Source organism: Falco biarmicus, chromosome 6 (genome assembly GCF_023638135.1).
Source record: "Falco biarmicus isolate bFalBia1 chromosome 6, bFalBia1.pri, whole genome shotgun sequence".
Classification (NCBI taxonomy): Eukaryota; Metazoa; Chordata; class Aves; order Falconiformes; family Falconidae; genus Falco; species Falco biarmicus.
In genome coordinates, this window is record NC_079293.1 from 5,635,231 (window position 1) to 5,661,973 (window position 26,743).

General features: G+C 42.0%; 2 protein-coding genes across 13 annotated transcripts in view; one reads left to right on the forward strand and one right to left on the reverse strand.

The window, feature by feature from the left end:
• Positions 1-1,966, reverse strand: part of ORC3 (origin recognition complex subunit 3) — a 52,289-nt gene extending 50,323 nt beyond the window's left edge. For all 5 annotated transcript variants that reach the window (XM_056343224.1, XM_056343222.1, XM_056343221.1 and 2 more), the window contains exon 1: positions 1,805-1,966. In XM_056343224.1, the coding sequence (XP_056199199.1) occupies positions 1,805-1,828 (24 nt within the window). In that variant the 5' untranslated portion in view covers positions 1,829-1,966. The remainder of the gene's footprint in view (positions 1-1,804) is intronic.
• A 79-nt stretch (positions 1,967-2,045) lies between these two features.
• RARS2 (arginyl-tRNA synthetase 2, mitochondrial) overlaps positions 2,046-26,743 on the forward strand; it is a 60,492-nt gene continuing 35,794 nt past the window's right edge. For 7 of the 8 annotated variants that reach the window (XM_056343231.1, XM_056343232.1, XM_056343226.1 and 4 more), the window contains exons 1-8: positions 2,046-2,170; positions 3,433-3,506; positions 4,103-4,208; positions 15,703-15,786; positions 17,709-17,806; positions 18,918-18,973; positions 20,334-20,417; positions 26,364-26,440. In XM_056343231.1, the coding sequence (XP_056199206.1) occupies positions 2,132-2,170; positions 3,433-3,506; positions 4,103-4,208; positions 15,703-15,786; positions 17,709-17,806; positions 18,918-18,973; positions 20,334-20,417; positions 26,364-26,440 (618 nt within the window). In that variant the 5' untranslated portion in view covers positions 2,046-2,131. Of the gene's footprint in view, positions 2,171-2,712; positions 2,748-3,432; positions 3,507-4,102; positions 4,209-15,702; positions 15,787-17,708; positions 17,807-18,917; positions 18,974-20,333; positions 20,418-26,363; positions 26,441-26,743 lie in introns of those variants that run through there. The other variant, XM_056343234.1, reaches the window with a different exon arrangement.

The following is a 26,743-nucleotide window of genomic DNA, read 5'->3' on the forward strand; positions in this document are numbered from 1 at the left end:
ACAGCAAAGGGAAAGGAAACAGGCAAGTGTTGAAGACACACTGATTCAATCCTTTATTTCTCAATGGAGATGCTCTTCCAAGCAAATATTACTGATCTCAACCTAGGGCAGTTCAGCCACTAGCATAAGAATGATACACTGAAAATAAAACTCCAGAGGTATGTTCAGTTTTGATCCCAGCCACTAGTCTGCTGGGTGACTGCGGACATGTTACTTCCTTTCTTATACAAGTAAGAGATGCCAGTAAAATACTGATAACAATACTGGCCTCCTCTAAAAAACAGCCTTATGAATTGGAGATGCCCTCAGATACCTTCCATTTTACCATGTAAATTAACAACCACCTAAAGCTGGCTCAACAAAAGTTGTGGTTATTCTACAGATCCTAAACACTCTGGAATAATTCCACTACCAAAAGCTATGTTACAGTTGTATTTATGCTACAGTACCCACAATGCGTCAGAACAGTAATTCATGACAGCATAACTGGAATTGGCCAAAGTAACTACAAACCATATATATAAAAGAAGAAACAATGTATGCTTAATCAAAGGAAACACAAATACTATTTAATGCTTTACAAGCACTGGACTTCCCTACCTCACTGCAATATAGCAGAGACCTGAATATAAAAATGGCAAAGTACTAGCAGTACATGGAAGACACAGGAGGCAGGGTGGGGGGACGTTTCACCATCTACTTAAAGGCCACAGCCATTTTTGAAAGGGAAATCCACCTGTTTCGGGTTGAGTTTTAACTTTGTTTGGAACTATTTACTTTTACTCCTGAAAGTAATAACCTGTGCAGCGACTTCCATACCAAAGGATCCACCTGCACGTCACAATTCAGTGAAAAACAATATAAGAGACAGGAGTCTTCCAAAGATAAAACGCACCCCTTCTTGCTGTGAACCGCTGGTGTTGTTCACTACATGATAAAGCAAGAGAGGAAGTTAAACGCTTGACACCACAATTTCAGTCTTGCTACATACAACTCATAGCCTGTTGAATGCACAGCCCGCACTGCCAACCCTGACTACAGGCCAGATAAAAGCTTTCAGCTCAAAAATATCACAGCCACAATAGATATTTAAGATTACGCGTGAGTGACAGCACTTTTTTTTTATTTCTCTATTCAATTACTTTGGGGGGGAAAGACACAGTAAGTGTTTCAAAGTGGCAGCCAGCGATGCCACCAGACTTCAGCTGGAATTGACAAAACCTGCAGCTGCAACACCACTGCCCAATTCTAGCAGAGTTTACCTCAAGCACAAGCGCTTTTCGTGTGCTAACAGGCCAAAAGAGCAAGGCACGAGGGCTGTTTGCCAGGAAAAAAAAGAGAAAGCGCCTTGGGCAAAACGGGACCCCTGAGGGTCTGGGCACGGACAAAGAGCCGCCAAGACTGGACACAGCAAGGGAAGGGGCTGACAGCAGGGCAGGAGGGAGCTGGGCACAGGGGACGAGGGAAACGGCAGCGGGTGAGGACAGGATGAGGAGCAGGCGCAGGGGGAGCCCCGACAACTCTGCGGGCCGGCTCCCTCAGCGCCCGCACAACCGCGCTGCTCTCCTCACGGCGCCCGGCAGGCTCCGCTCCGGCGGAGCCGCTCGGGCGGGCGAAGCCCCCATCCCGCCTCGGCGAGGGCGCAGCCAGCGCTCCGGGCACGCCGGCCCCGCCCGCCCGGCCGCCGCCGCGGCATCAGACCCGGAGCCGCCTCGCCGAGGCGGGTGGGGAAACCCGGTGGCCGTCCGGCGCGCCCAGAGCAGCGGTCGGAGGGCGTCGTTACCCGCTCCCCCCCCCCCTTCACCTTGGAGATGGAGTGCGTGCTCATGTCGCCCCTACCGCCCCGCCGCCGACAGAGACGGAGGGGCAGAGGCCGCGCAGGCCGGCTCCCGCTTCTCCGCGAAACGCTCCGGCCTGCCGCGCTCGCTCCGCCGCTCTACCCCCGCCCCTGCGCAGTGGAACAGCCCTCTCTGCCTCTGCGCACCTCCTCCGCGCAACTGGGGCCAACAGACTCTTCCTTCCCTTCCCACCCCCATCTCCAGAATGGTACGACCCAGCCCGCCCCTGGGCGGGCGGAAAGGAGACGTGGGGGGCCAGGGACGGCTGCGACCTTCCGCCTGGCGGTGCAGGCATGGCAGCCTGTTCCTTTCGGAGGAGCATCGCTTCCCAGGTACGCCGCTCCCTCCCGCAGCTTGCGTGGGGGGCAGGGTGCGCCACAACCGAGACGTCCCCTTCTTGCCCTCGTTCAGATCTCCCCCTCTCTGGGCGTCTGACAGTGGGCCCGACGTTCGCCCAGGGGCTCGGCGCGGGCTTCCCTGCCCCGCCCCTCCCTGGGGGGGAGCACTCGAGCGTCTCCCGCGGCCCCCCCGCTCCTACGCGCGGGCGCGGTGGCTGAGGGGTGCCGTCCCCCCGGCCGGTCCTTGGCGGGCGGCCTGAGGGGACCCCCGTCGCTGCTGTCCCCGCGGTTCGCTCACGTCGCCCTCACGCCACCAGCTCCGCAGCAGGCGTGCAGGTTCCCCCTCCCCGCGGGCTTAGGCCCGTGAGCGGTTAGCCGGGGCGCCCCCCGGGCGGGCCGGTAGCGCGTCGGCGGAGCCCTGGGGGGAGGGGCCGCCCCGGCCCCCGCTCGGTGCGGGGGAGCCACGAGACAAGCCGCTGAAAGCGGGCGAGGGTTCCGTGGTGTGCTTCGGGGCGCGGGGTGTGTGTGTGTCAACGTTTCTTGGGTTTATGTTACATATTTTTTGGTAACAGTATGACGTGCGGAATTAGACTCTATAACTCGAAAGTCATAAAGTAGGTATGTTTATTGCGCGCAGATGCACGGGGGATCGCTCCTCCACAAGCGTGCATACCCGAAGTGACGAACCATCTCACATTTATACAATGAACAAATGAATATTCAATTAACGCCTATACATATTCGTTACCTAAACCCCGCTTCGTATGTTAATTAGCTTATCAGTCCGTTTCCTGGAACGTGGTGGTCTTGCAGGTTTGTAGGTGATTCATGTTCTTGTGATCATCCAATCTTCTTCAGGTGATTGTGACCACCCAATCTTTCCAGCTAGGAGACTTAGCACTCCCTCCCTCTAGATAGCATTTGAATGTCTCTCATCTTTTCTTATTCTCTTTTAAATAGCCCCTTTGTTAGAGGAAGAGGGGCAGGCGTCTCCTCAAAACTGTAGTTGTCGCCGCACCCATGACTAGTCGCCATACCCACATTCCTTAAGCAGACACATACAATCACAATCCATGTCCATTATCCCCATTTCACATTATTTCTCCATATCAAGTAAGTATTTGCTCTTTTTACTTGGGTTGAAATTTGAGTTCAAACATAAATGATTTATCCCCCACGTATATTGAAACAGGGAGCGCTGATTTTCCTGGACCTTTTTTTGCTTAAGCCACTTGGGTTTTTTGTTTCAAATTTAGCTTTCAAAAGTTCTGGATCTGCCACCAGAAAGTTTAATAAAGTCCATATCTGCAGTTCCTGTCTCCAAAAAAAGGTACTGTTTGCATTTTATCTTACAGTGTTACATTTTGTTATTTTCTGTTGTGCCTATTATTGCATGAGCTTAACAGCAATTCAGGGAAGTAGTACAGAAAAAACATACCTAAACTGATAACCAATACAGTTATAAGAAGATACCTAAATCTAATTAAGTCACTATTTTTTTTCAAGCAAGCTTGAAACAAACATAACTGCTTAAAAAGCTGTACAAATTATAGGCAGTGCTTGAATGGCAAGTGTTTCAGCATTAATGATCTGAATGTGAAACGGCTTAGAACCGAAGTGAAGTTATATTTTTTTCAGTGTCCGCCTTAAGAGTTGTAATGGTGTTAGCAGGTAGATTACACTTAATGCATAAGCTTAATTTTTGTTTTCTGAAATAGTATTCTCACCATGTCTACTTTCTGATTGTATCAGAAAAAAGGTAATATCTGGCCTCCTGTTGCAGCTTTCTGAACATAGTGAACTTTCAGGTACCAAGTTTATGCTTGGCAGTTAGACTTACTATATGCAGAGTCAACTTGGATCTGCCAAATCTCCCCATTGTTTCAACAGATTTTTTTCCTGATTTTCCTGTGTTCTTTTTTTCAGGCATGTTGCTGATTTCCAGCTTTCCATTGCTTCTGTAACAGATAACAGTTCTAGTGGTTGCTTAGCCCGAGACCTTCATCTTCAAGCTGAGAAGCTAGCTGAAAGGGTATGCTAAGACATTAATCATGTATTTATGCAATAATAAACTCACAGACCAGAGCTGTAACAGGCATCATAAGATAAATAGTATTATTTCTCCAAACATCTGCTTGGATCAGTCTAGTTTAATGACTGCACCTATTGTAACCATACACAGAATCTTCACAGGGAATTGGAGAAGCAGTTTTAGTTAAGATTCTTGTAAAATTTTCAAATAGTTTGAGAATTGAATGGTGAATGCTGTACCACTTGTCTAAAGGATGACGCGCCTATGTTTAGTTAGGGTCGGGAGATGTCCAGGGATCCTTACTGCAGCATGACGATGCACAGACTGCTAAGTCCTTGGGTTGGTTATCTTTAAAAAGGGACATTTTGTCTTAGATTCCTGTTGTACATGCAACGTGGCGAAGATGGAGACTTTAAACATGACCGCTAAGGAATAGAGTCTGCATAGAGACAATTCCTCAAGGACACTGTCCAGGCACAAGATATGTTAATGTTAACTTGAAGATGTGCTGGGTCCTTGAATGGAATGTGCTGGTTGTCCAGATGTGGGATATGTTAATGAGTTCCTGCAAACTTGATGAATAGGCATGAGTGACTGGTATAAGGAGGGGGCTGAGGGGTTCCCTCGGTGTGCATGACTTCGGTGGAGCGATCCCTCATGCACCCAGCGCTGCCAATAAAGGATACTTAGTCACTAAGAAATTTTGACTAAGTTCTTTAAATCAATCTGGCCACCCAGATGGGACACCTCTCTGCTGGGCTGTAGGACCCGCTGGGGATAGGACTCCCTAGGGTACCCCCGGGATTTCCCGGAGGGACTCCTTGACTCAACAGATCACTGCGGCGGCAGACAAGGACCCCATCACTGTAAGTGACGGTATTCTTTATTTTGGTTTGTTTGTTTGGTAGACCGGTCACTTGGAACAGCCCGTAAGTCAGAAGGCAAAAGTTAACTTCTACAGGGTGGTGTATACTTTTGTGGCTAGCACCTTAAGTATACATTTGGTTTTGTTGGCATTCAGTTGCCGTTTGGAGCCTGGCAGGTTTGCCTATAGGGCTCGTTCCACATCTGACTTACTGGATGTGGAAATTTGACTCTGATTATCATTATTGTGATTTTGGCTATATTCTTGGTAATAATAGTGGGTTCTTGGTGTTGCTGTAGAAAGGTACCTGCATGTTGCATTTTGTAAGTGTTAAGTGTATTCTGTTAGTGTGAAGTGGGAAAATGGGAGGAAAACAAAGTGGTGGGAGTTTAAAAAAAAGCCCTTTAGGATGTGTTTTGAGTCATTGGAAGGATATTCGAGGATCTGCTGGTGGAAATGCGAATAGGAAAACATTGATAAAATATTGTAATCAATGGTGGCCGCTTTATAAGCTGTAATGTGGAGAAAAGTGGCCTTTTAATTAATAATTACATGGTTATTAATAATTGTTATACTCATGCTGGAAATGTGAGAACATTTTTGTATTAAGTATATTATAAATGTTGGTATGTGGTTATTGTCTTGAACATCCGTGGGGTGAATGTGAACCTCTATATTTTTTAAAGTGTATATGGTGTAAAGAATTATTATATGTATGGGGGGGACAAGAAATTGGAACGCCCTAACTGTAAGGTTTGGACGCCTTGGGACAAGAGAGAGAGCTGTAAGTGAAATTAGAGTCGTCTGTGGCTGGGATAGCGATTGAGATAAAGTGGTGGAATAGTAAGAAAGAGTCTGTTGGGATGTGTTTTAAGTCACTGGAAGGAAATGGGGGGGGGGCAGCCTGGGGGAAGCATGAATAAGAGAACTTTGGTTAATTACTGTAATCAGTGGTGGCCCCTGTATAAGTTAGGGGACAGAGAGACATGGCCCTTAAATGGAACACTGAATTACAATGTTTTATTACAGTTAACGTAAATGGGATGAAGTAATGTGTGCAGATATGTTTGTGTGACGGAGTGTGGGATTAACACCACTGGATCTTTGATTATGGCTCTAGAAAAGGATAGGAGAAAAAACCCACAAAAAAAACCAAACAAAAAAGAAAATCTGAGACCTAAACTAGAAAGATGTTCTTGTTGAAATATTTGTGTAAAAAAAAAAAATATAGCTCAGGTTGTGGTTCCTTCTGTGGAGCAACCAGAATGAAACGCGTTGTAAGATAAAAACTTGTACTAATGTATGTAAGATCTGAAGCGGGGGGGTGGGGTGGAGAATCAAAGACCCTGTGAAAGTGTTAAAGTATTGGGGTGAGTTTGTACAAACCCCTGTAGCCCCTCGAATGTGCGACTGAGTCATGCTGTGGACGCATGGCAGGGTGTTTTCTGCTTGCCTGCGCAGGCATGATATGTAAGAACACAGATTTAAAGCAACAAGTAGCAGTTTTGCATTCAGGGTAAGAAAGAGTTAAAACAGAAGTGCTGTTGCAGAGGCAGGCTTGTGTAACCTGCAGAGCAGGAAGAGCATCTCCTGCTCCAATCCTTCCGATGGTGAGGAGGAGGGGGTTGCCGTTGCTGACGATTGAGCAGAAGGACCTGACAATGTCACCCCAATTGCTGCAGCATTTGCAGTACAGCAGGACCGGTTACCTGCCCCTTTAGGGCAGGCAGTGGGTCTGAGGAGTATAAAGGTGAATCTTTGATGGGGAAATGTAGATGTTTGAAAGTTGGTTGTGATGAATAGGACTGGACTCGAACGAGTTGATTTTTACTAGGTAATCCTGATGTAGAAAAGTTGATAGAAGGAATAGGGGACGTGTACAGAAGGTAAGGGAAGAAGAGCTGGGTCGTGCTAAACTGGTACAGGAGACGAAGCAGAGACAGAGGAAGAATATCAGGCAGAAGTGAATGAGCATATTGTAGGGAAAGTGGACACTGGAAGCGAGATTGCCCTAAGCTAAAGAACCAACAAGGGGCTCTGGTGAACTAGGGACTAGGAAAAATGAGGTGGAATTTTTAGTGAATACAAAACCAACTTATTTGGTGTTAAACTTCAGTGAAAAGAATTTGTTACAGTTGTGGGAGCTACTGGCCACCAGGAAAACATCCTGAAACCTTTAAAGTACAAACTAAGAAAACAATTGCCAAATTCACCAAAATCTTTACGTGGAAAAGAGGACCTCCCTGAAGTGAAAGAAATCTTTAACCAGGTATGTCTGGAAATAAATTCCAGGTAAGGCAAAAAAAAAAAAAAAAAAGCTTTACCTGTTACAGTAAAAATGATAAGGGGAGGGCCTGCCTAGTTCAGGTAAAACAATATCCCTTGGTCAGCAGGGCTGTGAGGGATATTGGCACAAAACCTGAGATAAAATACACTCTGTAGTAGTTCTACTAATATAAATCTGTGTTTTACCATGACAGTGACTTGTTATGGGATGCGCAGGTGAAACTCTGCATTGGCAACGAAGTACAAGGAATAAGGTTGGTCAGGTGCTTCCTACCACAATCAAGGGCAAGACTGGGTTGGCCTCTGTGTTTGCCACCAAGAAGAATCTTGAGCTCTGCTGCTGGCTGCAACCCAGTAGGCGCTGAGCGGTGGGAACATAGGCCATGCCAGACCTTGATGTGAGGAATGGCCCCCTCCATTATAAGAGAGTCATCCAGGAAGGAAGAACATAAGATGGCCCATTGAGGCACTGATTTGGAAATTGGAAACTGCCTGGCTGACCATGAGGCCAGATGAGTAGCAGAGGAGGTAGGAAAGGAGGAATTATCCTTAATACCAGACAGTAAAATCCAAACTATAAGTACAGGTCAGGAGCCAAACTATTCTAAAGAAAACTTAAAGCTAATTCAGGACATGAATGATAAAATAAGTAAGTGGGCTTATTTGAGGGATGGTCATATAGTGGTACCATCCAATTTAATATGACCACAGCCCTAACAGAACATAATAAGACGCATTGGGAGCTGGTAATTTATATAAAAGTCTAAATCAGAAATTGATAGGGTGGAACTTGTATACTGTAACAAAACAGGTGACTCAGTAATGTGAAATGTGTTTGAAAATTAGCCAGGGCAACAGTGGCAAGTTGTTTTTTCCAAACTCCCAAGAAAAGGGGGGTACCGATATTTATTAAATGAATGGACACCCCAACGTGTCATACAGTATTATGGACCTGCAACTTGGAATCCTAATGAACTCCTTAGCGGTGCTTGAGAACCTATCTACAATCTGAATCGTATCATTCGTCTACAGGCTGTTTTGGAAATTATTACTAATCAAACAGCTAAAGCTCTTGACTTATTGGCAGACCAAGCAACTCAAATGTGAAATGCAATTTATCAACACAGGATGGTTCTCAATTACCGGCTAGCCGAAGAAGGAGGTGTTTGTGGTAAATTAAATGTTTCCAATTGTTGTTTGAAAATTGATGACAATGGTGAGGTAGTTAAACAAATCACATCAGAGATAGGGAAGTTAGCCCATGTTCCCATCCGAACTTGGAAAGACTGGAATATTGAGTTGTTTTCCTGGCTTCTCAGGAGCCCCTGGGTAAAACAAATCCTATTTTATTTGTTATGTGGATTAGCCATCTTACTGGTTTTGCCATGTGCTGTTCCATGTTTTATAAGATTAATTCAACACGTTATAACTAACATGCAATTTGCTACTATAGTTTCACCCGATTAAACAAATTAAACAAATTTGATTAAACAAGTTAAACAAATTCGAGTAGTATGCCGAAATGTACACACAATAACAATTTAATAGCCAACAAGAATTTGGGAACAATTGACTCTTAACAATTCAGATAACAATGTAGGCCGAGTAAGAATAAAAATAGAATAGCAGCAAAAACAACCTTCAGGAATGCATAGACGAGGATATGGTAACGCCTTTTATACTTTTCCACCTCCGTCATAAGTTCTTGACGTGTGACAACAGAAAAACGCACCCTCTGCCTAAACAACAACAGGAAGAAGAAAAAAAAAAGTTTTGATCCCCTTTCTAATGAACCATATAGGTTAAACGTTTTGAGAACACTCATGTTACAGAATGTTCAGAGGGGGAAATGTGCACTCTAGACCCTTCTTCCCTGGCAGGTGACGTGGCGGTCTGGTGGTGAGAAAGCATTACGTTGAAAACAGGGACCTATCGTTTGACCATAGTGCCATAAATGTTACCATTAACAGACTTACCGGAGTGGTAAGCTCGGGAAATGGGTCTGGGACTTCATCTGGACACTCAGCAGCCATCTTTTATCACATGAATGATCCGTGTATGCCTTTGAACATGCGCATGTGCAATTTTAAAGCCCCATGGAATGTGTTGGAAAAATCTGGAAAGACCACGCATGTGAAATCTCTATAGTCTAGCCATGATAGTGATGCATGTTAAAAAAAAAAAAAGGGAATGTGTTAAGAAACTATAGTGTTTATAGTTCATTTAAATAATATTGATTTTTATTATTACTTAAGTGAAACATACAGCTATAAGTGTTGGTGTTAGGTTTTGGTTTTGTAGGTTATTATTATATGCAATACTGAACCCTTTGGATTTATTTTGAAAACCGTGTGTTTGACGCAAAGTAACTTCAATGAACCACTTGACAACCAGTAAACAACAAATAACAATTTATTAACAAACATGAACTAGAAATTGAATAACAGAATAACAGTCCAGCAAAGTCTCATGTAACGTGAAAACAGACTTCTTCACTCGTGAATCCAGCACAGTCCTGAATAATGTTGGGGTGGTAACTCCATCTGTTCCCTCCACGATAGTCTGTGCCTGGTCCTTGGTATTTCTCTTCACGAAGTGACGAAGATGAACAGAAATAAATAACAAGTCACATGGTAACTTTGCTGGAGATCAACATTTTCGTTTTGTTTATAGAACAGTCTCTTGCACTCTCCTTTGATATCCCACAAGTTCCACTATTTGGGACGAATTGCGAGGAGGAGATCACACTCTTCTATACCGGCGTGACCAAAAGCACTCACAGAAACACATACTGATGGTTACTGTAGTCACGATAATGCAAAGGCTGAACAGCAAAACCGTGCAGAGTGTCATCTCCTGCTCCCATCTTTTCAAATGGTAAAGATTGTTTGTGGTGAGACAAATTGGTCGATGACCTTCCTGGTCGAGGTTCAGGCTAACACCCTGACCAAAACTGCACAATGAAAAACGCATGCACAGCCACAAATTGGGCCCAACCTTAAAGGGGCATAAAAATTTAAATGCCCACCTCCTGGCTCTTGATTCTTAGCGACAATTAAACAAGTATTGGAAACAAGGGCCAGAGGGTTAGATCAACCAGTCCACTCCTTTAAACCTGGTAGCAGGACAACCCCTAGAGGAAAAATGGAATGGACCGTATCAAGTGTTGCTGACAACTCATACTGCTATCAAGATTAAAGAACAACCAGCCTGGATTCACTATTTGCGGATAAAGAAAGCTCCTGAGAAATCATGGGCCATCACCTCAGCAGGACCCATGAAACTGCTATTAGATCTTAATTGTAGTAGTAATAATTTCTGTAGTTGTAATAACTTCTAGAAACATAATGGACTGTCAAAAGGATCAGGGATATTTGTGTAGGGTTATTCTGATCTTAATTGTAATAACTGTAGAGATTTTAGAAACTGAAGCATGGATAAACAATACCGGTCTTCAAACACTCCAAAGAATTGTTAATGCCACGAAAGCTAAGGAATGTTGGATATGTACCTCTCTTCCTAAGGGAGGCCTGATAACACCCCTGTATGGCGTGGCCTCCCAAAACTGGAATTATCTAGATGGCAAATGGCCTACATGGCCAGACTTTTGGAAAAAGCCAGGCAATGGTAAAGGATACTGTCTATATGATAACAAAACTTATAAGTTGGGTCCTAGATTTGATTTACAAATATTAAATCTAACCACCACGGTATTTATGAAAAGTGATAATAACTGCCATTGGAAAGCTTGAAGTAAAACAGGAGGACCATGACCTGGTAATCCAGGACAAAACACTTGTTTCCAATCAGATGGATGGAATGATTATTGGATAAATTCTTATTTACCATTTATTTATTATTGGATAAATTCTTACCTACCGTCTATGTAGGAAATTGGAATGTGGATCAAATTGGAAACATAACAGTAATAGATTTTTGTAATAATACCCAATTACAAGGTTACAATCCATCAGGACAAGATGCTAATTGGGCCTGTGGTTGGTATAAAGCAGGGAGATTCTTAGGAGCAAATTTAACTGCAAGACATGGACCTTGCAAACTTCCCCAAGGATATTGGTGGTTATGTGGGGATGGATTTAGCAGAGAACAACTTCCCCCAGGATGGTCAGGTATGTGTACCAGAGGATACTTAACCACCCAAGATCGAATTTATAACCAAACATCTCCACCTCCACAAACCTTATCATAATGTCTGGAGACGTGTAAAGAGAAGTGAAAACCCCATTGTTGTGAGACATACTGCATACCACAGTTTTGTTAGGTGGTTTATTCCGTGGTGGAGCTAGTGAATTAGAAAAGACTGTGGTAAATATGTCGGCAGAAATTGAACCGATGTTTAATTTAACAACAGATGCAATCAGCCGATTAAACCAGGAAGTAAAATCTTTGAGTAAGGTAGTACTTCAAGACAGAATGGCCCTAGACTTAATTACCTTAAAGGAAGGGGGAGTATGTATGATAATAAACCAAAGTTGTTGTGTATACATAGACCAAAGTAATCAAATTGAAACAGACATCCTTAAGATACGGAACAAGGTTCAGGTTTTGCATGAAATTACTAGAGACAATTTCTCATGGAGTTTTGAAGTTATATGGATCAAACTGACTTCATGGTTACCTAATTTAGAATGGTTAAAGCATGCTTTTGTTATAATACTTATCGTAGTAGTTTTAGGAATATTAATATGTATATTACTTCAGTGTTCTATTTGGTGTTGTCGAAGAATGATCATAAAATACGATGATTTTCTGTATTTGTAAAAGAATTTACAATAGCTGTTAGAAAAAGGGGGAATGAATGGTGAATGCTGTACCACTTGTCTAAAGGATGACGCGCCTATGTTTAGTTAGGGTCGGGAGATGTCCAGGGATCCTTACTGCAGCATGATGATGCACAGACTGCTAAGTCCTTGGGTTGGTTATCTTTAAAAAGGGACATTTTGTCTTAGATTCCTGTTGTACATGCAACGTGGCGAAGATGGAGACTTTAAACATGACCGCTAAGGAATAGAGTCTGCGCAGAGACAATTCCTCAAGGACATTGTCCAGGCACAAGATATGTTAATGTTAACTTGAAGATGTGCTGGGTCCTTGAACGGAATGTGCTGATTGTCCAGGTGTGAGATATGTTAATGAGTTCCTGCAAACTTGATGAATAGGCATGAGTGACTGGTATAAGGAGGGGGCTGAGGGGTTCCCTCGGTGTGCATGACTTTGGTGGAGCGATCCCTCATGCACCCAGCGCTGCCAATAAAGGATACTTAGTCACTAAGAAATTTTAACTTCGTTCTTTAAATTAGAATAAACAACATTTGTGAAGTTAGGAAGGTATCTGAAGGGTATGCTGTGGTCTGTACTGTTGCCTAGCACTTTAGGAAGAAATTGAGTATGCAGTGGATTGGAAAACCAAAGACTGCAAAATCCAGCACTAGAATGGCAATGGGTGAATTTAGCCTGTGGGACAAACAGGCCAGACTTCCAAATCCCTAACTGCTTAAGACTGAGGTTTCTTAGAACAGCAATTTTTTCATATATTTTAGGCTGAGAAATGACAGTAGCTGAGGTGTTAAGACTAGCTATAGCATAAAAAAGGAGCATGCAAAACAAGGTCTACAGAAGTGACACAAACCGTGAAGAAATGGAAGGAAATAAAAATTTGGAGAAGTTGGCATGTGTGGTGGACAAAAGTGGGATCAGAAAGGTGATGTTGGGGTTTGAGGGATCATTTGTGCTAAAAAATCCAACTACCTTACAATCTAAAAATGTGTTGCTGATGCCAATGCAGAGGAATATAAACTAGAAAATTGTGGCAAAGTTAGTTGGAAAGCGGAGCTAGATTGAATAATGAAAGTGCAAGTGATTCTTCATCAGCCTCAGAAAGAGCAAGCTTGAGAATGAATCAGTTGGGTTGCTATAGCATGATCAGGATTTAAAAAGAAGAAATAAAAACAGTTGCCATATGCTTAGAAGCTAATCTATTTCTCCACGTCATTCTTTAGTGCTGAGATGTTGAAGAGGTTCATATCTTGGACCCGTTCTTGAAGCAGATTAATATTCTGATTCAGGTGAAAGAACAACAGATGATGCACAGGTGTACAACAAAAAGTTCTGAAACAACTTAAAGATGATCTAGAACCATAAAATAATTAAAGTTGGAAAGGACCTCAAGATGTTATCTGTTCCCATCTCTGCAGCGCAGGTTGTTGAGGGTTTTTCGATGAGGTTGCTGAGGTCTGTTGAAATCTTAACGGGTGCTGAAAGCCTTCAGGGATTTGACAGTCTCCCTGAGCAATCTGTTCCAATGATTGTAACATCACAGTAAAAAGGTTTTTTTCCTTGTATCTACCCTGTCACTTTAAAAATAGCTGCAGTTCCCAGTGTTCAGAAAGCTGGACATTGTCCCTCTCCTTTGTTGTTTGTGACTCATTAAATAAACCTGGGACGCTTAGCCCTACATCTTTACATGGAAGAGCAATTTTAACAGTAAAGAAGATGAGACCATCAATATAAGCCCCAAAACTGAACAGAGCGTGCTGATCAGACAAAAGAAAAAATATTCCATTAATCTCTTAGGAATGTTTTTTCTTGGGTAGTGAATAAAGGAGATGCAATTAGTATTTGTTTAGACTGGTTATTGCATCCACAAAGAAGGTAGGCAATGTAGAAATTAACAAAATATGACCACATATCAAAAACAAGACAGAAAAACATAGGCAGTTATGAGTTTTTGTCATGATAGAGAGTTGGTGGAGTGCCTCAAGGTTCGACAGTATGTTCTTAGTCACCTCTGAGTAAATAGGTCACTATTTGAAATACAGATATTTAGGTTAGGCAGAAGAGAGAGAAATTTTTCTTGTTGGCTAAAATAGACTAAATAATAAGGCAACATGACACTGAATGAAATGTAACATGCTCTGGTGTGCTGAGAATTGTCTGTCAGAAAGGTCAGAACTGTCTTGTCTCCATGAGCTTTTGATTTCATCTGGCTGGTGCTTCTTGTTTCATCTTTGGACTGTTAGTTCTTTGTGGAGGGGACATTGTTTTGTGGGGGTTTTATGTCTCTCTACAGTGTAGGGGCACTCTGGTCCAAGCCTTAGGCACCGGGAGATATGGTTACTAAAGAACCACAGGGCACTTAGAGGAGAGGTTGTTAAAGCTATGAAGAGGCCAGATAAGCACTCATTAAAGAGAGATAAAAACCACTGAGATGACAAATGACAGATTACGTAGAAAACGTTTAGCAGAACAAATGGTATGGAGAAAGTCCAATGGGAATTTCTGTTTTCTCTCTGCTCCATACACAAAAAGGACCTTTCATAAAAGGATAAGGTGGGAAATCCAGAGTCAGTACGAGAAATATTTTTTTATGTAGCTTGTGAATAAACATTGGAGTTTGTTGTTATTGGAGCTTGTGAATGTTAAATAACTTCAAGGCTAACTGTGATTTTAACTCCTGGTTAAGTTAGTGTCTAAGCTGGAGATGTAGCACAGGGGTAGAACTTCTTCATCCTGATGAGCTTCAGTAGGAACGTAGAGCTTGCCTCTCTCAAAGATGTTAATCAATTGATAAAGTGAGTGTGTCATCTTTTATACGCTTTTCACCCCCTTCCCTTTTTTTTCTACAAGACAATTTCTTGGCTATTAAAACCAGCTAGTTCCTTATTAAACTTTCGTACCTGACAGGTTGAGATCCAAAACTCCCAGCCTGTGAAGAGATGAAAACTTGTGTAAAGAGGAGGTTGAAATTAGGGGTTGGGTGCCCAAATATTCATTATGGGTTCAGAATTTTCAAAACATGTCTCTTACGGAAACTGTAAATGAAATTTTTAATAAATTGGCCTTTAACATCTTTATTTTATATCACTGGATACTGCAGAACGTTGCGTTAAAGTCAGAAACTTCAAGAAACAGCAGTCCAAAACTTCTGTCTCAGGTTTTCTTTCAAGACATTGATCTTGATTTTTTTCTTTTTGTTTTTCAAGTGCTGTCAGGTACTGTGTAAGTTGTCAAATGTGCCTCAGGTTTTGTGTATACAAAGAGATCAACCACTACACAGGCTGTACACATGCAGGGGCTGAGCTAAAATAGACGTGTGACATTTCAGGCTGAGCTATGTTCAGAGCTGTTAAGTATGAATTTGAAATAATAAAATCATCCCTTTTGCAACAGGATTGATTAAATGATCTATTTGTGGTTGCTTCAAACTGATAAATAACATTTAGCATTTGTAGTGGATTAAATTAATACTTATAGTGCATTGAATTACAGTTTTCCAGTTCATATATTTTCATGTAGAGTTTCTGTTTCTTTTTGTTTTTTTAGCTAAAATGTGATGCTGTAGTCAGTGAAATCAGCGCTGGTCCAGGAACAGTGAACTTCATGATAAACAGGGAATTGTTAGCAAAGGTGAGTACTATATTTCAGGTGCGTTAAGGTAAAAGTAAATTCCTCAGTGTAAAACTATAGAACATTTACTGTTTTAAACAGTTGTTTTCTGTGTGAAACTCTTTTGCTAAGTTCTCTTCAAGGATCCCTGTTACTGATTTGTTATGTAGGCCTAATACTTGGAATAAGGCTCACAAAAGTTTATCCTTATGAGGCAACAGTGTACCTACTGTTTGCTGTTGATCATAACTCCTCTCTAAGCTTGGCATCTGCTTTTAGTTTCTACAATATACAACTCAAAAGTTTTGGTCTTACATGTAAAGATTTTTGTTTAAATTAGAAAAAGATATGCAAAATAAAAGTATTTGATAGCAAAGCTATCATTACATACGTTGCTAAAACAAAATAAATAAATACATAAATAAAAAGGGAAGATGTATTCCTCAAAGTCAAATGCCTGACTGAAATTGAACGCTGTGTTTGTTAAAGCAGTAATTTAATGAAAGGAAGATACCACTCAGTCTGTAAGAGTAGTGTCTCAGTTGTACTTTGGATTATTTGCAGGAGCTTCATAAAGGGGAGTGGATGGTTGGTGCTGTTAGTCTGGGGACTGACTGAAAACTTTGCTAAGCCAGTTCAACTAACTTGTGGAGCAAGCTACATTGTGATGTTTTTCATGGCCTTAATCCATAGGCTTAGCAACTCTTGTGGAAAATGATACTGTAGTCTTAGAAAATAAACCACATGTGAATTAGGGGTAAGCTATTATCTAATAGACTCTTTTGTCTCTGTCATTTAAACCACTGGTTGATGTTTAAATATGCTGTTAGTTATGTATGACCAAACCTTCCATGAGCTGTTGTTGCAGTCTACCTGCAGTGAACTGATGGAGAGGATTCTTTAGTAGTTGTTTTGTCTCATAAATTGCCTTTAGTGAAAATCATGAAGACTAGAACTCCCGTACATTTTTGTGAGATTTCCTGAAGCGAAAGAGATGTGTTTGTGTGCTATTCAGGTGACCTGCATATGTGTGGTAATGCTCATTGGATTTCTTGTAGGCCCTCAGTCACGAGGAATATGTGGGAGGTCTGATGCGTCCCAAAGGGTTGGAGCTGCATGATCTGTTGTGCTGTGCACATCTGGTATCCCCTATGTATTACACTTTGACAAAATGCTTGGATATTCCTAGGAATTTCAAAGAAATGGCCAAACACCTCGAAGTGTGCCTAGATAAGATGTATTCATGGGAAGATGTTGCTTTTGAGGAAGCTTAGAAATCTGCTGTGTAGGGTTGTTTTTTTTTTAATTAATTAATAATAATAACAACAAAAACTCGCTGAGAACATTTGGCTGCACAATGAGGTAGATTCTCTAGTGAAGTCTACTGCTCATAAGCTCTCCTACTTTTTCACCCAAACCTATGGTCTAGTTCTACAAGGTACTTTTTATTTTAAAATGTGTTACCTGAGTTTAGGATAGATGAGGGTCCTGGTTAGCATAAGGTAACACTCATATTTACGTGAGAACTCCTTTTTATGTGAGGTCACTGTTCTACCCATGTGCTTAGACTTGCATTTTCTTTTCTGTCCACCAGTTACCCTGAGGTTACTCTCTTGCCCTTTCATTTTATGTAACTAAACAATGATTTTAGTGAAAACTAGGCTTTCCAATTCCTTTTAAGTTTTTACCAGATTCAGCCTTGATTTTCACCAAAACTCTGCCTATAAGTTCTCTAACTTTTTAAATTGATCAGATACAGCTTTCAAAAGTTAATGGCATTTTCATCTGGGTATGAGATCTTGGTTGCTTGGCAGACCAGCCATCTAACTGCTAATGTGAATAAAGGCTGTGGGATCAGTCTCTTGTGTGATTGGTTTTGTTTTGCTGATCGCACTTTCTGCTGTTGAAACACATTTTCTTTTTTAATCTTCCTTATGGTTTAGACTGTGTTGCATCAGGTGTTGAAAGATGGCTTAGAGTATGGACTGAAGAGTGAACTTTTCTCTGCAGTGCCTAGACAAAAGGCAGTGATTGAGTTCAGGTAAGCACGTGATGAGTCCTTTGAGAAAATTGCCTTGTCTGCTTGTTGATATTTTGCTGATTGATATTCATTGCTGTAATGTATGATGCCTGTGAAGTTAAATCATATTTACGGTATTATATTCAGCTGTATTTGATACTCCAATATATTTGCCAAGTAGCGTATAAGTTATATTTAGGGAATTGAGGCTTTTTAGCAGAATGTATTTCTGATATTTAAACAGTTCATGCCTCACACTACCCTCCATTGAGAATATTCTCATTTAGTGCATAATAGCATTCAGATTTTAAGTAGGCTCCTTTTATTTTGTTATCAAGAAACATGATCTGAATTTTCAGCCACTAACCTGTTTCTTTTTTCACCTTAAAACCTTCCTCCCTGACTTGCTGAAGCAGACAGGCATTTGTCTTGCTAAATCTTCTTGGTTGCTGGCCCCAAAATTTCTATCCAGTGCAATTTTGTTCATCGTCACCTACTCATGAAATGAAAAGTGGCTGACTTGGATCTCTTTATGTATAAATATTTTTATTCACTTATACTCCCTCAGCAGGCTTCCATAGTCACAGAAAGTAAGCACTTGGCATGAATTTGGAGGGTGAATTTTCATAGTTGAACTTCCATTTTATTATCAGGAGACAAACAATTATGGGTATGGGGGGTTTTTTGGAGGGGCATTGTTGGCAGAAGATGATGTGATTTTAGTTACTTTTTAGATTGTACACAAGGTCACCTGTCCTGGTATCAGATTTATTTCTAATAAAGGTATGAGGAGAGTGATCCACATGTCCAAGATATGTCAAAACTGAGAAGGCAGTGTAAGTCCTTTGTTGCTAGTATGGTTGGGTTCTGGGGGCTTCTTTGTTGTGAGTGAGGTTGTTTGTGGTTTCTTTTTCCCTAAAACACTGGCTGTTAGCTGATACTGGAGGTAAAGCTGGTTGAATAGGAAAATTTGCTGTCTAGAACAGAAGCTAATCAGGGAATTTTAAGGGAGAATTGAAAATGGTGGGTTTATTTCAGTTCTTTTGCAATGTTCGTGAGCTGAATTCTTTTGACTTGGTGATCTGGCAGTCTTGTACATTAAACAAACATTATTTGTGAAAATTTGTTACAGCTCCCCTAATATTGCCAAAAGGTTTCACATAGGACATTTGCGTTCCACAATAGTAGGTAAGTACACATTTAACTGCCTCTTAAAAGGGCTTCTTTGTCTTCCTCTTTAACTTGACAGGGGAACACTGGTAACCTTTCACTCTTCTAGTGGTGTGGCTGTGTCAGGCTCAACTTGCTAATTAAAACCCTTTTGCTCATTATCCGGTGAAGAAAGGAGTGCGGCGTGGTGCTGGCAGATTTATTAAGTTGCACGTAATACAGTTTTATGACTGTGAACATTAAATGAAGTAGTTTAAAATTGTTCTACAAAGACACCCAGGGCAGTTTTCATTGAGGTGTCATGAGAGTCCTTTGAATTTTAAATTTCCAATTTGCACTGGACTGCAGAGCAGTCAGGTAGTTATGTTTTGGTGACTGTCTTGCAAAAAGCTTGCTTTTATATGTTAATTACTTTATACCAGTATTACTAACACAGCATCTGTACAGCTAATAATGTATTAGGTTTTAATTATACTTAATGTATTTATGTATAATTATTCATTACATAAAGTTAATAATTATGCCTCTTCATGGACTGATAGATGAGTGAAGTCAGGTATTTTGGGCTCTTTATGTTCTGTTTCTGGACCCTTTGCTGTAGAAAAAAATCACTTTTAAAATTTTTTCTGTAGATCAATGTTTGTCCAATAATAAGAGAACGAATTGACTATAGAGAATGGAATCAAAAGTCATTGCAAACTGTAATACAGTTTTACATAAGAGAAGAAAAGAAAGCTTTCTGCATCCTTTTACATCAGTATTTTAATTCAAAGGTATCCTTGAAGCACAAGAAAATAAAGGAAAGGATGTGGGTATTTCTTCTTTGTAATTCTATGATTGTAGCTAAGCTCAGGTGAAAAATGAAGGTTTTTTGTTGTAATAACAGTTAGAACCAAGATGTGCTTATCTGGTATGGTAAGTTTGGAGCATATCAGAGACATAGTGTGTTAAGTGCAGAGCTCAGTACTGCTCCAGCAGTATATAGAGATTCAGGACTTGATGTTCTCTATTTAATGTCACAGTTAACAGTAGTTTGTGTATTTTGAGTACTTGCTTAACCTCCTAGTATGAGGTTGCCTGACTGTGACAGGAGTTACGTATTCTGCCGCATATCTGTGAGCATACAAGAAGACTTTAAAAAGTGTGTTTCATATTAATGTACTTTGTAGTGTGTGCATGCACATACATGTGTATGTTTTTACTGTTGTGTGAGAAACTTCATGGCACCTTTCAAATGCATGGCCTGTTGCTTTTAGTTGTGAAGTATTTTAGAAAATTTTGTGGAGTAGTTCATCTGACTGCAAAACCAGAAAAACTTTTGTTGACATGAGAGACTATCTACAACTGAATAATAACGCCAATTTTGTTTCCTTACCAGGGAATTTTATAGCAAATCTCAAAGTTGCACTGGGACATGAAGTAATAAGAATAAATTACCTTGGTGACTGGGGCATGCAGTTTGGTATGTTTTAATATTTGTTTCTCCTGTTCCCTTTTCTACTGTATAATATGGTCTAGGTTTCCAATTCAGTTTTTGCAGGCCCATTGGATTCACTCTGGGCTCATGAAGAGTAGTAATATTATGTTTCCATGTATGTAGTGTGTAGTTAATCTCCTTAAAACATGAACAAAACAATCCAGACTGATTCATCAGCAGTATGACCTATATTACTGTACAAGAAATAACAGGAGGAAGTTTACCCAACAGTCCCTCTGTCCCTCAGTAGCTCCTTTCTCAGATTACGTATGTGTAATTTGGGGTTTATTTTTAAAGGGCAGTAAAAATATTTCCTGAGTGTGCTGGTTATACCTTTGGAGCTATCACAGCTGAACAGATTTCTCTTGCTGCCTCCAGATTAAATGTGTACATATTACTATAGCTGTTGCATGTCTACTGTGATGCTGTCCTGCTTGTGCAGATTTTGTATGTGTAACAGTCTGGAAGAGTAAGCTTGCTAATTTACCTATAGAATCCTTTAGGTTGGAAAATACTTCTGAGATCATAAAGTCCAACCATTAACCCAGGACTGCCAAGTCCACCACTAAACCATGACCCTAAGCACCATATCTACATATTTTTTAAATACTTCCAGGGATGGTGAATCCACCACTTCCCTGGGCAGCCTGTTCCAATGCTTGATAAACCATTAGGGAAACAAATTTTTCCTAATATCCAGTTTAAACCTCCCTTGGTATAGCTTGAGGAAATTTCTTCTTGTCCTGTCACTTGTTATCTGGGAAGAGAGACCGACCCCCACCTGCCTACAGCCTCCTTTCAGGTAGTTGTAGAGAGCGATAAGGTCTCCCCTCAGCCTCCTTCCCTCCAGGCTAAACAGCCCCAGTTCCCTCAGCTGCTGCTCATCAGACTTGTGCTCCAGCCCCTTCCCCAGCTCCGCTGCCCTGCTCTGGGCACGCTCCAGCACCTCAGTGTCTGTCTGGCAGTGAGGGGCCCAAACCTGCACCCAGGGTTCGAGGGGCGGCCTCACCAGTGCCCAGTACGGGGGGACAGTCACTGCCCTGGTCCTGCCGGCCACACTGTGTCTGACACAAGCCAGGATGCTGTCGGCCCCCTCGGCCACCTGGGCACACTGCTGGCTCATGTTCAGCCGGCTGTTGACCAGCACCCCCAGGTCCTTTCCCCCAGGCAGTTCCCAGCCACCCTTCCCCAGGCCTGTAGCGCTGCCTGGGGCTGGTGTGACCCAAGGGCAGCACCTGGCACTTCGCTTCATTGAATTTCATACAGCTGGCCTCGGCCTGTCTGTCCAGCCTGTCCAGAGCCCCCTGCAGAGCCCCCCTGCCCGCAAGCAGATCAACACTGCCCCCCAGCCAGGTGTCATCTGCAAACTTACTGAGGGTGCACTCGATCCCCTTATTCAGATCATCGATAAAGACATGAAACAGGACTGGCCCCAGTGCTGAGCCCTGGGGAACACCACTTGTGACCAGTCACCAACCGGAGTTAACTCCATTCACCACCACTCTTTGGCCTCGGCCATCAGCCAGTTTTTTACTGGGTGTAGAGTGCACCATCCAAGCCATGAGCAGCCAGTTTCCCCAGGAGAATGCTGTGGGAAACGGTGTCAAAGGCTTTGCTAAGGCCCAGGTAGAGAAAACATCCACAGCCTTTCCCTCCTCCGCTAGGCCGGTCACCTTGTCATAGGAGATCAGGTCAGTCAGGCAGGACCTGCCTTTCATAACCCCTGCTGGCGGGGCCCGATCCCCAGTTGTCCTGCACATGCTGTGTGATGGCCTCAGGGTGACCTGCTCCACAACCTTCCCCGGCGCTGAGGTCAGGCTGACAGCCTGCAGGTTCCCGGATCCTCCTTCCAGCCCGTTCTGGGGCATCATATCGGCTAACGTCCAGCCTTCTGGGACCTCTCCAGTTAGCCAGTACTGTTGATAAATGGTGGCTCCCCCACCAGCTCCCTGAATACCCTTGGGTGGATCCCATCCAGCCCCACAGACTTGTATGAATCCAAGTGGAGCAGCACATCATTAACTTTTTCCTTCTGGGCTGTGGGGACTTCATTCTGCTTCTTGTCCCTGTCTTCCAGCTCAGGAGTCTGAGGGTAACTGGTCTTGCTATTAAAGACTGAGGCAAAGAAGGCATTAAGTACCTCAGCCTTTTCCTCATCTTTTGGTGCTATATTCCCTGCCCCATCTGCCACAGCTGTACACATATCAATAGAACAATTGTAACAAAATGTGTATTTTATATTTGGTTGTCTTTGTGTGTGTTTGTGTGTTTTCTTTATCTGTTTGTTGTTCCCTGTCAAAACTAGTTTATTTTTCATGGAGAATAATTACCTTCCACAGCAACTGCATTTTGGCAAGTTGAGGCCTGGAGAGTTTGTAACTAAAGATATCACAGTGCTTCCCCCAAAATACTCAGTTTCCCTTAAAAACGTAGCGAAAGAGAGATGTGTAGGTGGAGAATGTGCAGTAGGCCCTGAAGGCCATCACTCTTGCATGCATGTGAGTTTGCCTGCACGCACATACACACTCCTGCCTCTTCTGGAGTGTCCATCCGTCTTCACCCAGCCCTGTAAAAACTGGATCCCCTGGCCTCCTCCCAGTGTAGACTGCACTTTGTCCCAGTACAAACTGGATCCCTTGGCCCCTTACCAGTACAGACCAGGTCCAGTCCCAGTACAAACTAGAACACCTGGCCTTGTCTCAGTACAGACTGGGACCTGTTGCAATACAAACTGGAATTCCTAGCTCTGTTTATGGTACAGTCTTTGCTTAGTCCCCGTAAAAACTGGATCTCCCTGGCCTTCTCCCAGTACAAACAGGGCTTCATCCCAGTAAAAATGGGATCCCCTGGCCTTATCTCAGTAGGAACTGGGCCCCTTCCCATTACAAACTGTATCCTCTGACTCCCTCTCAGTACAGTCTGGGCCCAGTCCAATACAAGCTGGACCTCCTGGCCTCTTCCCAATACAGACTCAAACCCCTTTAACCCTGTCCCAGTACAAACTGCGGCTGTAGCCTAAAGCAGCTGAGCTTGAGAACAGCTGGGAGTGGGTTGATGTTTGGTTTTAGTGTTGGGGAGCCCTGCAAGGAGCAGAGGTTTGGACTCTGTGATTCTTACGGGTCCCCTTCCAACTCAAGATCTATGGTATCAGTTAAGTGAGGACTGAAAAATTCTTTCATGTGCAGCCTAGCAAGGCTTGATATTTATTACCTGACCAGAGATCATTCATGTCCAATTGCTGGATCTGTAAATATCCCTCTAACGTGCCAGTTGACCCATCCATAGGATTCAAAACTTTGTTGATTTCTGTCGTTAATCTTGCATTTTAAATTCATCCGTATTCTCCTCTGTTTTTCGAATGTCCTCCCAAAAGCTGTTTTTAAAAAAAGGTAATCATGCCCCCTTCCTCATTCCTGAAAGCTGGTACACCTGTGAAGACTGTAGAACTCCCCCACACCTTTTCCAGTAAGTTCTGGAAACAACGTCCATGTATTTATTTTTACATGGCAAACACAAAGTGCAGTGTCTGTTAAGCAGTCACTTTTGCTCATTCCAGCCCTTATGCTGCCTCCTCCTGTTTCACTGGCGCCACTGTTTATGGGAAAATCAATGTTATGAATGGAGCTGGGTAGAAAATGTACTGTAAATACCCTACTTCTGTTCCATTTATATATTCAGATTCAGCAGCGTAGGTAACATAACTATCATATATTCAGTTCTACCTGTTCTCCCTCTAGAGAAAATTCCTGCCTTTTAGACAGTTGAGTGTAACGTTCTTATGACTGTGAGAGCAGTAATAGAGTATTTTTTCCTTTGTTAAATTATTTCCTCCACAGCTGATTTTCCTGATCCTGTTTCTGATCAAACAGCAGTTTATAACAGAGTTTTGCTTCACTTAGAATTTTTTTTTTTCTTTGGAATTGAATACAGAATGAGTTCACCTAAAGTTCAGTAAATTTCATCATTGCATATTTCATTCATTTTTGCCCCTTAGCATAGTGATAAAACTGTCTATTGTATAATGAGTGTGGCAATGACAATTAAGCAATGAAATGCAATGTGGGTAAAGGGCTTCTCAGCCAGCCTCTTTCACTCCGTCTTTGAATATACTAAATTGTACTTTCTAAGTCTATCATGAATTTTCTGTATTTTAATACAAAATTTCCTGAAAGTGTAAAGATCACAATGCCTGTTACTTACTTATGTACCTGTTGTCCAGCCCACAACTGTTAGAATCATGCTTTTAACGTAGCAGTTCCAACTATTTCTTTCAAAAATGGCTGCTCTCTTTATTTGGGCTGGCTCAGCTCAAATGTATGCCAAGTTTTATAACAAATAATATAGTCATGCTTCACAAAATTATAGCATAGGAATATTATGATAATGGTCCTTTCCCAGAAGCAGTGCTATAATTAACAATCTGTCGGCATATCTATTACAGCTGCTATTGTCAGAGGTTTTAAAACGTAATAATTGAAAAAATATTTTGCTGAAACATGGCAGAGAAGTCCTCAACCTTTAGACAGTTTTGGGGCAGGTTTCTTAAGGTAACAAAGCTTATGCAGTCACACTTGTCTTTCCCTCTGTCTTCCTGTCGTTCTGCTCCTAATAAATTTTGAACCCATTGGCCAGCTTCAGCCAGATCTGACAAAGAAAAATGTCTCCAAGAGAACAAATTTCTTTTGGTATTGTGACAGTTGGCAGCTGAGTAGGGGTAGAAATACAATGTAATGCCCTCTGGGAGAGAAAGTTAACTTCTGTGTTTAGCCTCCTGGCTAACCAGTCAGCACATGTAAATCGGAATCAGTCCCAACACATGCTGCATCTTGCCAGTAATTGGCAAGTACAACAAGGGTTGGGGATAGTTCGGGGAAGACAGAAATGTGTGGAAGGATGCGTTTAGGTTGAATAAAAAGTGGCAGTCTTGCTGGAGGTTGGAGTGTGAAGCCAGCATTGAGAAGTGGAATATGTAGATACACTAATATCTCAAGAGAGATCATTAGGAAATCAAGCTGATTGCTTATAGAACAAGCTGTCCTGAAAGAAACTCCCTTTGAATAGGATTAGACTGATTTTATTTCCTAGATGCTAACTTGTTTTTCTTACCTTCTGCCACAGCTTCTGCTGTATCCGGCGTTTCAAAGAGGGAATTTCTTGAGACAGTACTATTTGTTCAGATACAGAGGGCTTTTCAAAGGGATACCTGCATACCTATTCCTCAGATGCTGGCTTCACATCAGTCCTGGTCCTTGTCAGCTCAGAGAAATGAGGCAGTCTTAAAAGCAGCCTCAGATAATCTAAGAGGTTGCAGGGTTAATATTGCTAGATTACTGAAGCAGTTAATGGGCTTTTTTGATTTAAACAAAAAGATTGGGATTTGGATTTCTTGCCCTTTCAGATGGCTTTTGGAAAGTGCTAAAGCCAAACTGGATACTTGAAAAAAGCTGCATATTCTCAGCATGCAGCAAAAAGTTTCTTTGAAAATATTGCATGAGCGGTATGTGGAATACCATATTGTGGCCCATTTTCTATTGTCCTTGAAATGGTAATACTGCTGGGGGAGGAAGCAAAACATGGAGTTTTGAGCATGTTTTGTTGCGGTACGGTTTCCACTGTGTGGCTTTTCATGTACTGCTGCTTACTGTGTAAAAGAGAATTTTCTCTACAAGTCCAGAAACAAATTCTATTTATGAGGAATTGGAAAATAATCAGTATTTCTTACTAGTTTCTAGCTATTATAGTTTTGGGGGTTTTGTAATGCAGTGGAATAACAGGTTATGCTTTTGATTCGTTTTTGTAGCATACACCATTATTTTTTAAAAATGTAAGGCATTGGTTTTATTACAATGTTAAGACTAGACTTGCTTATGAAAACAACAAAACAATACACTCTACGCTGTTGTCTAACTCTGTGTTTAATTGTTATTCAAGGCTTATTGGGTGTTGGTTTTCAATGCTTTGGCAACAAAGAAAAGCTAAAATCCAGTCCTTTACAACACCTTTTTGAGGTAAGTTCAGAGAAGACCAACTAGGAATTTCAAAGGACAGTCCATTTAACTTAGCTGTCAATTTTGCATAGAATGGTGTGTCTGCAGGGTCATGATGAGACTCATGGTGTGTTTAAATGACCTTACTTGAAGGATCAGTGCTAGCTTGGGCCATGGCAGCAGAGACATTTTTCACTAGGCTGTGGCAGCAGAGACAGGTTTCATTAGGCTGAAAAATATGCCCCATAAGGGAGGTGATTATATGGATACTTACGTTGCATTGATTGCTGCTACCACCACAGCTGGCATGACTGATAATCAACT